This window comes from Pristis pectinata, chromosome 6, assembly GCF_009764475.1.
Source record: "Pristis pectinata isolate sPriPec2 chromosome 6, sPriPec2.1.pri, whole genome shotgun sequence".
Lineage (NCBI taxonomy): Eukaryota > Metazoa > Chordata > Chondrichthyes > Rhinopristiformes > Pristidae > Pristis > Pristis pectinata.
The window spans coordinates 48,123,784-48,134,143 of NC_067410.1; the positions used below are offsets into that span (position 1 = coordinate 48,123,784).

The following is a 10,360-nucleotide window of genomic DNA, read 5'->3' on the forward strand; positions in this document are numbered from 1 at the left end:
CATCCTAAATTGATGAGCTAGAGAATCAAATTTGAGAGGGATAGGCACTGGAGTATGTGAGAATGAGGGGCAGATATCACTCTCAATGGGCCAAAAGAAGAGCTGGATATTTAATGTGGCACAGACAAAACATTAGGATTGCTGCAATAAGTCATTTAGGGTGTCAGATGGATTCAGTCTAGACACTTGGGATACGGGGCTTTGAGGAGTTTAGAATATCAGAGGGTTTGACTTTCGGAGGGTTGGGGTAATGGGAGATAGTCTTCAATGTAATGGTGACATATCTGGGGTGTTGAGCTTTGATGGGAAGGGCTCAGATGACCAGAATGGCAGAGCAAATGATCTTGGATCGGTGCATTTCATTGCAAATATAGCGGGTCTGAACATGTTATATTGTCTGTAAAAATGATATTTGAAGTCACAGTATCTACTGCCTTCTGAACAAAAACTTAATGGCTGTTCTGTGATGCCTTAATGGTTTCTGCTGCTAAATTGGAGAGTGGGCAAAATGAATTGGGGCTACCTGTTACATGGGTCACTGAGCGAATACTGATTGGGTTTTAATTTCTTTTGAGTGAGATCAAAGTCTTGTTCTGCAGACAAATTGGTATCTCTCTTCTTTCTCTTAGGTCACAGAGTCTGGGAAGGAAACTCTGCCCTCATGGCTGCACTGGGATCCTGCAAGCCGTTCTCTACAGGGGCTCCCACTGGACACGGACAGAGGAGTTCACTACATCTCAGCTGTCGCCATGGAACCAGCTGCAAATGGAAGCCTGGTGCCTTTTGCTGAGGATGTTTTCTCTGTCGAGGTTCTGCCAGATGACCCGTTGGATAGTACACCCCTTTCTGTGTCATCGCAGTTGGTCAACGAGGTCACGCCGATGGTCTGTGCACACGAGGAGCCACTTACCATTCTGACAGTGATCTTGGACGCGGACCTAACGAAGATGACAGCCAAGCAACGCATTGGACTGTTGGATAGAATGCGCAAGTTTGCAGAGGTGGGTCTCAATCAAATGAAACTCGTTCCAGTTGTCAACAACCGTCTGTTTGACATGTCTGCCTTCATGGCTGGGCCTGGAAATGCCAAGAAGGTGGTGGAGAACGGAGCTCTGTTATCCTGGAAGATTGGCTGTTTCTTGAATCAGAACAACGTCCCAAACATCAGCAACGTGGAGGTCCCTGCTAAAGAGGGAACCATGTCAGCCCAGCTTGGCTATCCTGTGGTAGGGTGGCACATCGCCAACAAGAAGCTGCAAGTGACGAAGAGAGTGAGGAGGCAGATTAATCCCACGCCAACACCCATCATCGTAGCCCTGCCACCAACAACTGCTGTAAAGGAACCTCCTACCCGTATCGTCCCAACACCCACCTCTCCAGTTATTGCACCCACCACTGACAGAGTGGCCCCGCCCATCAGGAAACCCTTGATTAGCAGACCCATTAAGACCGTCAGACCAAAGGATACAATTACCCACACACCCACACTGGGCCCAGTGCAGCCAACAAGGGCACTGGAAAAATCAAGTACAACGGTGACAGGTCAGATAGAGCCTACCGCAACGAGGCAGGGTTACGTGGAGCCCACCGCGGTGCCATCTCCACGCACAACCAAGAAGCCTCGGGTCACCACTTTGAAGCCACAGGTCACAACTCCAACCACCATGACTGCAAGCACCAAGAAAGCGAAGGGGCGGACCAAGGCACCCCGTGTGACCGCCAAGCCGTCCACCACCAGGCTACAAACTACCTCGCCACCCACCAGGCGCACAACCAGCCCTGTTCACGCCACCAGACCTGGCCGGGTGACAATCCCCGACAACCGGCCACCCAAACGCATGAATCACATTGACCGTGTGGACTCATGGGTGGGTACCTACTTCGAGGTTAAGATCCCATCTGATACGTTCTACGATTACGAGGACGGCACCACTGATCAGCTGCAGCTGACCCTCAAGCTCAAGGAGCAGCAACCCCTGAGTGAGAGCTCGTGGGTGAAGTTCAACAGCACCAGCCAGCTGCTCTACGGCTTACCGGACACCGGCCATGAGGGCAAGCATGAGTACTTCATGCACGCTGCAGATAAGGGTGGCCTGACTGCCGTGGACGCCTTTGAGGTCCACGTCCACAGCCGGCCTCACGACGGCAAGTCGAGTGTCAAATTTGCCGCCCGTTTCCATGGCGATCACAGGAAGGTGACTAACGATGTCAACAAGAAGATCCAACTGATTAAGAAGTTGGCCTATGCCTTCAATGACCGCAACAGCAGCACTGTCACCTTGCATAGCATCTCCAAGGGCTCCATTGTGGTGGAGTGGACCAACAACACTCTGCCACTTGACCCCTGTCCGGAGGATCAGATCCGCTCACTCAGCAGCCGTGTCACCGACGATGACGGCAGCCCAACTCCAATCTTTGTGAGTGCGATGGAGCCGGAGTTCTTGCCCATCAACATCTCGGTGACCGGCACAGGGAGCTGCAAGAACATCCAGTTCGTGCCGGCAGTCCAGTCCAAGGAGATCCCAGCCGAGCCCACTGTGGCCGTTGTTGCAGGCGAACCACCGTCCAGGACCAGCAACGATGACGTGTACCTGCACACGGTCATCCCCGCGGTGGTGGTGGCTGCCATCCTCCTCATCGCCGGCATCATTGCCATGATCTGCTACCGCAAGAAGCGGAAAGGGAAGCTCACCATCGAGGACCAAGCCACCTTCATCAAGAAGGGCGTCCCCATCATTTTCGCCGATGAACTCGATGACTCCAAACCCCCTCCTTCATCGAGCGTCCCACTCATCCTCCAGGAGGAAAAGCCCCCTCTCCCTCCTCCCGAGTACCCCAGCCAGTCTGGCCACGAGGCTATCCCCCTGGGCCAGGATCTGATTGGTGAATACACACCTCTGAGAGAAGAGGATCCCAATGCACCTCCCTACCAGCCTCCACCGCCCTTCACGGCGCCAATGGAAGGGAAAGGCTGCCGTCCAAAGAACATGACCCCTTACAGATCCCCACCTCCCTACGTCCCACCCTAATACTTAGGGGACCTTGGGTTCCAGTTTCCCCCACCTCCCTACCCCAGCCACCTCCCCACCTCCACGTCCCAACACACCACCACCCCCCCCCCCCCCCCCCCCCCTTCACCCACCCTGACCCTCCTGTCCACCACTCAGTGCTGTCTGTAGGAACGGAAGCCTGCTGCAATTTTTAATTTTTTTGAGCACTGGGTCTGTTGGTTTGGAAGCAAAGTATTGCTGGAGTTTCACTGCAGCATCTAACGCTGTTGATCACCTCCCTGGCTTGGCGAGATGATCTCCACCAATCAGCATTGTTTCCTTGATCTCCTATGTACATTGTAACTGCAGGCTTCAGAACATTTGTTTTAAAATGCTAAAGAGACCACGGGCAGCACTGGGGATGTTTGATACGGTTTGCCTTTAACACTAATTGTACTGTTTTCTATTCACACGTGTCTAGCAATGGAAGTATAACAAAATGGTAGCCTAATGTAAATGTCAGAGACTGTACTGAAATCAGTTTGTTTTACATTTAATCCACTGTACCTAAACTTGTACTTCTAGTTTGGCCATGTTAATTGTTTTAAGATACAACTTTACTCTGCTCTGGCTTTTGGGACACCTTGTCGACTTCAGTTCTGCTCGTCATCATTTCTTGCTGTCAGGCCATTGTTTATGGTTCTCTAACTCCTTCCTTCACTTGTCACCGGTTCTTTAGTGTGTCTGTGCCGGATGCTCTTGCAAAGCCACCTGGCACCCTGCACGACAATGCTGTCCATCTTTTGCGTTGTACGCTCAAATTTGGTGTGTCCTTCACCTTCTGCCTCCTTGCAACCTTGCATGCCTTCTGTCTCCCTGAGCTTTCCTTTCATTTTTCACTTGCATTGCATTTCATGCTCTGTTGTGTTCTTTCTCTCTCTCTCTCTCTCTCTCTCTCTCTCTCTCTCTCCCTCTCCCCCCCCCCCCCCCCCCCGATCTGTGCAGTTAGTATAAAGTTGCTCATTTGTCGAGTCCTGCTACTCCTATCTCAGCTACTTGGCTGCTGACAGACAGGGGTCTTATGATAGATTATATTCTAGTCAGCCGGAAATGATTAAAATAAAAAAATTCAATCTAATTTTTTTACTAAATTTTTGATACAGCCTCAATCCTTTTATTAAAAGCATACTGCGATTTGTAAACGCTTGGCTTCTTAGGAATTATTAAAATGAAATTGGTTTTGATTTTTTTCTTCTTGCTCTCTATCTATCTTCTCTTTTCATAGATCACCTTATAAATTTTAATTTAGAAGGTTTTTAAAAAAGAAATTACTGCTTTTATTTTTAAAGATTATTCTCACAGGATATCATACAGGCCTACCACATTTTACTGGACTGAACTACAAGGAGATGGTATTTGAAACTTGGACTCACAAAAAAAAACCCATTGCAATAATAGTGTGCTGCACTGGCTTGGGTGGTCCGTCTTTAGGACTGGCTTAATGCGCACACCATGGGATCTTGAAGCCATAATGGAATATGGCGCACATGCCCCACGTGAGCGCTTGGATCTGCATTGGCCAGGAGAGATCTGATTCATCCATCGTCACGGTAATTGGTGGGCAAATCAAAACAGAATAATGCATTGTTAGCAATTTTACTTTTTACAGTTATTAGTGAACATTTTATTTATGCCACTAGGCACTGTATGTTGGAAGTCTTGTATTAAAATGTGTTTTCACCAAACTGATTATATTTCTGTTTCTTGTAAAGAAGGATTAAGTTGTGCAATGAGGGACCTTTTTGCCTCGAGTGGAACTTTAATCCAGACTAATGGCGTATAACACTTAAGTTACAGTGCCTGTTGCCGTTGCTGTGTTGGCTAATGAGGATAGGCCAAGACCTGCAATTGAGTCCATTTTAGCAAATAGAAAGCAGTCCATTTAAATGGACTGTACAGTTTATGAATTCTGCCTTGTGCAATGCAAAATCACCTAGTTAAAAATAAAGCTTGTTATTTCTTCAGCAAGTGCAGTGGGTGAGAGAAGTTGCACTGTAAAAATTGTGTGATGTCAGTACCAATCACTTAATGCTGATTCCAGGTGTGATTGACAGAGGAATTACCCAGTTGTCTTTACTCAGGTAGAGGACAGTGGCATAACAATATGCAGTCTTGTGAAACCATCTGAATGCCAAGGTAAACTAAATTCAGCAATCTCTTAATGGAAGTTAGGCCACTGTGGAACTCATCGTTCTGTGTGTCCACATGGAAAGCTTTCCATCTACTTTGCACCTGCCCCTTCTCAAATTACTTGCAGGTCAAACATTTCATTAAGACTGAGAATATTGATTGGCATGGATTGTGCTTATTTAGATACAAGTAATTAGTATCTACTATTTGCTTGTGATTGCCTCTGGAACCCTTGGCAACCCCATCCCATCCTGAATTTTTTGGTTATTTTTGGCTCTGGAATACTTTAAGTTATCAGATAAAATTACCTAACAATTTTATTGTTTCTCAGGCTTTTTCTTGTTTTACTACCTTCCTAACCTTTTAGAATTTCCCATTGTTATCCTGTCCTTTGTTTTTTCTTTAGTTTCAACTTTGCTTTTATTCATCCATAGTGCATCTTTGCTTCTACTTTTTTTTAACCTGATGTTCTGTTTATTGCTGTTTTAGAAATTCCTTACACCACCTCTATTTTTTGTTTCAGTAATTATTTTTACATTTATTTTCCCCAGTTCTGTTTTCATCCCTTAACATCCCTCTCCTCCTTGTCCTCCACCTATAACCCCCAACTAACTTATTACTTTGATCCGAGGTCCACTTCAATCTTTATCACTTTGTGTGTGATCTCTATTGCCCAGATGTTCCACTACACTTCAGGTTTACTTCACTTTAGTAAATCTAGCAGTAGCCACTCATTGGTCTGCTGTGTAGTGGGTTAGAAAGGATCCTGTATACAGTACAATAATTCTGTTGCACTTTTGTTTCCTCTTGCTAGTTTATCTGGAGATAAATGATTTGGTGGGGTTGTGGATAGTGAGGAGTTGGAAATTTGGACAGAGAGAAGGCAGATGGAGTTTAATCTGGGCAAGTGCAAGGTTATGTATTTTGGGAGGTTGAATGCAAGAGGAAAATATAAAGTCATTGGTAGGACCCTTGAGTGCATTGATGTACAAAGGGATCTTGGGTTGCAAGTCCATAGCTCACTGAAAGTGGCAACGCAAGTAGATAGGGTGGTAAAGAAGGCGTATTGGTTTATTATTGTCACTTGTACCAAGGTACAGTGGAAAAACTTGTCTTACATACCGATCGTACAGATCAATTCATTACACAGTGTAGTTACATTGGGTTAGTACAGAGTGCAGTGATGTAATACAGGTAAAAGCAATAACAGTACAGAGTAGTGTCACAGCTACAGAGAAAGTGCAGTGCAATAAGGTGCAAGGTCACAACGAGGTAGATCGTGAGGTCATAGTCTATCTCGTCGTCACATCATATGGCATACTCGCCTTCAGTTGGGACATTGAGCCAGAAAGTCATGTTGTAGCTTTATAAAACTTCAGTTGTGCCACATTTGGAGTATTGTGCGCTGTTCTGGTTGCCACACTGTAGGAAAGATATGGAGGATTTGGAGAGGGTGCAAAAGAGGCTTACCAGGATGTGGCCTGGATTTTTTTTCCACTTATTCCAGGGATGTGGGCTTCACAGACTGAGCACCCCTAATTGCCCTTGAGAGGGTGATGGTGAGCTCCCTTCTCGAACTGCTGCAGTTTGTGGCTTTCTAGGTGAATGGCTTGTTGGACCATTTCAGAGGGCAGTTAAAAGTCAACCACTCTGCTGTGGGTCTGGAGTTGTGTGTTGACCAGACCAGGTAAGGTCAGTAGTGAACCAGATGGGTCTTTACAACAGTCAACTCTTGTTTTCATGGTCATCATTAGACTTTTTAATTCCAGAATTCAAATTCAAATTTATCACCATCTGCCATGGTGGGATTTGAACCCAGGCATTAGGGCTTTCCCAGGATATCTAGATTATTAATCCAGTGATAATACAACTGCGCCATTATTTCCCTGGAGTCTCTGATTGGAGAGTATTAGCGATAAGGAGTGGTTGCTGGATTGTTTTCTCTTGAGTGTCAATGCAGAGGGGAGACCTGATAGCATTATATAAAATTATCAGAGGCATAGTTAGGGTAGGTAGTCAATCTTTTTCCCAAGGTGAAAATGTAAAATACTAAAGGGAATAAGTTTAAATTGAGAGGGGGAAAATTTAAAGGACGTTTGCAAGGCAAGACGGTGATAGGTACCTGGCAGGTGCTACCAGGGCAGGGGGTAGAAGCAGATACAATAACAAGATTTAAGGGGCATTTAGATGGATGCATGAACAGGCACAGAATGGAGGGATAAGGACCACAAGCGGGCAGATGGGATTAGTTAGATTGGCATCATGGTCAGCACAGACATGGTGGGCCGAATGGCCTGTTCTTGTGCTGTACTTTTATGTTCTAAAATATCCGTAATGCGTAGTGCCAGAATTGAAAGCAATATTCAAATGGGGTCCAACCAGAGAATTGTAACATCTCTTTTGTATCCTACCACTTGAAATAAAGGCCTACAATTCATGAGAGATGTCATTTTTTGCACCTGTTGACTGGTTTTGGTGCTTTATGGTTCTTGTGTAATTAAAATCTCTCTGTTTACTCCACAGATTTTTTTCTTCACCATTTTAGAAAATAGTCTGATCTAACTTAAGTTAAAGTGGATGATCTCACACTTCCCAAAATTAAATGATCTGCCATAGTTTTTTCCCACTTGATCTATCAATGCCCCTTTGCAACTTTTACTCCTGCACTATTTACTGCGATGCTTGGCTTAATGTTGTCAGCAAAAATGTGCTGTACTGGATCTTCCCCAGCTCTTCACTTGTGGTGCAGAGAGGCCCCACGTTCCTTAACCAACTCTGCTCTTTAAATAGCAGCAGATTTACCTCCCAAACTCCAAATCATCTTGCCAAACCTGTGGATTATACCAAGTAAAAACAAGCTGAGTTTTAAAATGGAGATTGGATAACTTCTGTATGACCTGATGCAAATGTCCCTCGCCCTCTAACTCTGCATCACTGGAAGACTGCAGTTGGTCACGCCTCCGTGTGCGATGAAATAAAAGCTGGATTAGTCTATAAATAAAAACTGGCATGTGCATTTAATCCAAAAGCAATAAACACACCCACATAGTAGTTCTGGATGTTTTAAGATATGCTTTATCTTTAGATTGGTTCTGGGGCTCTGAGTGCTTGATTGTGGTATGCTGTGCTGTTTGGGCAAGGTTAATATGTGAACCATAACGTAATCTCTCATGGAATTGCTGCTTAAAGTGGATGATGTCAGCCTGTTTGCTGCTGTCAAAATAAAATATTACCAGGCTGGATAAATGGGAAAAAGCAAGCCTGGTTATTAAAAAAGCACCAAGTCTCCTTGGTTATAACTAACCTGTGAATTTGGCCCTTTGTACACAAGCATAGACACTTTGCTAGCACTGATGTGAGACTTGAATAGTTAGTTGCCTCCACAGAATCACAGAGCTGAAGAAGAACATTCTGTCAGAGGGGATGAGCAAAGCCAGTAGTCATACTCCATGTGGAAAACGACCTGGAAAGCAGGAGGGTTGGGACCTATAGCCAGAATCTGAGTTAACAGAATCATTGTTGAGAAGAGAGATGATTCCAAAAATAAACAAACGCCAGCCTATTCAGTAGGATCCCAAATGGAAAAATGAATTGAGCTGAACTGGGAGCAAGGCCTGAGGGAATGGGGGTGACTGGGACCTGGCAAGAGTTGGAGAGAATGGTGGGGAGATGAGAAAGAATGGAATGAGATCCCAGTTATTGGTCCCTGCTCCTTTCACCCATCTCTTATTGCTCTCACCATTTCTGAAGCTCCTTCCCAATCTCATTTAGTCATCTTACTCCAAGTTGCCATTTACCTGTACCATCCCCCAAATCTACTGATCTCTCAGTGCCCTCTCAAACCCCCATTAGCTGGTGTCCACCACTAATTCCTACATTTATTTGGATTGTCCTGTTTCCTGTTGCCTGCTCCCATATTCCCCCAATTCCTAGTACTTACCATGCATTCCCTGTCCATTGATGCCCATCCCCAGTCCTGCTTCCTGGTATCTTCAACTGATCCCCCTTTGTGGCTTCCTCCTTTCCCCATTTATGGGTGCCCTCCACTAATGTCCCCATTTATATTTGGCTTCCCATAATTTTCCCAGTTATTTCTGCCCTCCACTATCCCCTCTTGCTGATGGTCTATCCTAATTCACCTATTTATTAACTAATTATTTCCTTTGTCCATTTACTAGCACTGACCTGTTTACACATTGCTTGATGCCTCCTCAATACTCTTTGCTCCCAAGCATGTACCCCATTAACTAATGCCCCTGATTCCCAATTTCACTGGTGTTCGAAGTTAATTCTTCCATAGCCTCTTGCATTCCCCCAAATTTGCCCATTTACTGGCCCCTGTCGATAAATTCACCATATCCTGGTACCCCTGCCCCATAGTCCCTGGTTATTTACTATTACCTCCCCTGTTGCCTACCTTCTGATGCACTGCCCTAATTTCCAAACTTGTTGCCCTATCCTGATTCACCCATTCTCCTGCTCTAACCCAACTTGCCCTTCATACTTCCTCCGCCAATTGTCATCTCTCTCACCCATGAATTGTCCACCCTGTAATTTTTTTTGTTGCCCTCCCCAACTCCCCTGTTTACTGCTGCCTTCATTCATTTGCCCATTTCTTTTCTGACCTCTCCCATTGCTTCTCCCCCAATTTATTCATTCCCGCTCATGGTCCCCCAATTTCTATTGCCTTTCTCTAGATTAACAATTTCTTGATGCCCCCTCCCATTTTCTCCAATCATTGTTGCCTACCATTAATTTGCTTCTCGTTTACTACCTGTTCCTATCAGCTTGCATCCATTCCCTAATGTGCAGGTTTCTGTTCTTCCTTTCATATTTCCCTCAGAGTTTATGGACCTGATAATTCCTCCATTTAATTCTCTCTCCTCCTTCCCCGCCCCCCCCCCCCCCCCCCCCCCCCCCACTGGCCACTTCTGACACAGCCAGGGTTAAGATCTGAAACAAGTTATCAGTAAGAATGTTGGAATCAGATTCCAAAAGAAATTTTGGAGATCTGTGTTCTTGAAGAGACTAATTTACTGAGTTTTGGGGAAAAGTCTGGGCCATGGGTCTTAATTAGACAGATCTTTCTAAGAGCCGTCACAGTGAGCTGAGGTTCACAGTTTAACTCTTCACAGTTAACGAGATCTATGCCATCACTTCACACAAGATACTGGAGGAAC

General features: G+C 45.4%; 1 protein-coding gene across 2 annotated transcripts in view; it reads left to right on the forward strand.

Moving 5' to 3' along the window:
* The window catches only part of dag1 (dystroglycan 1), a 114,004-nt gene extending 109,269 nt beyond the window's left edge, over window positions 1-4,735 (forward strand). For both annotated transcript variants that reach the window (XM_052017891.1, XM_052017892.1), the window contains one exon: window positions 630-4,735. In XM_052017891.1, coding sequence (XP_051873851.1) covers window positions 630-3,029 — 2,400 coding nt within the window. In that variant the 3' untranslated portion in view covers window positions 3,030-4,735. The remainder of the gene's footprint in view (window positions 1-629) is intronic.
* Window positions 4,736-10,360: the final 5,625 nt, after the last annotated feature.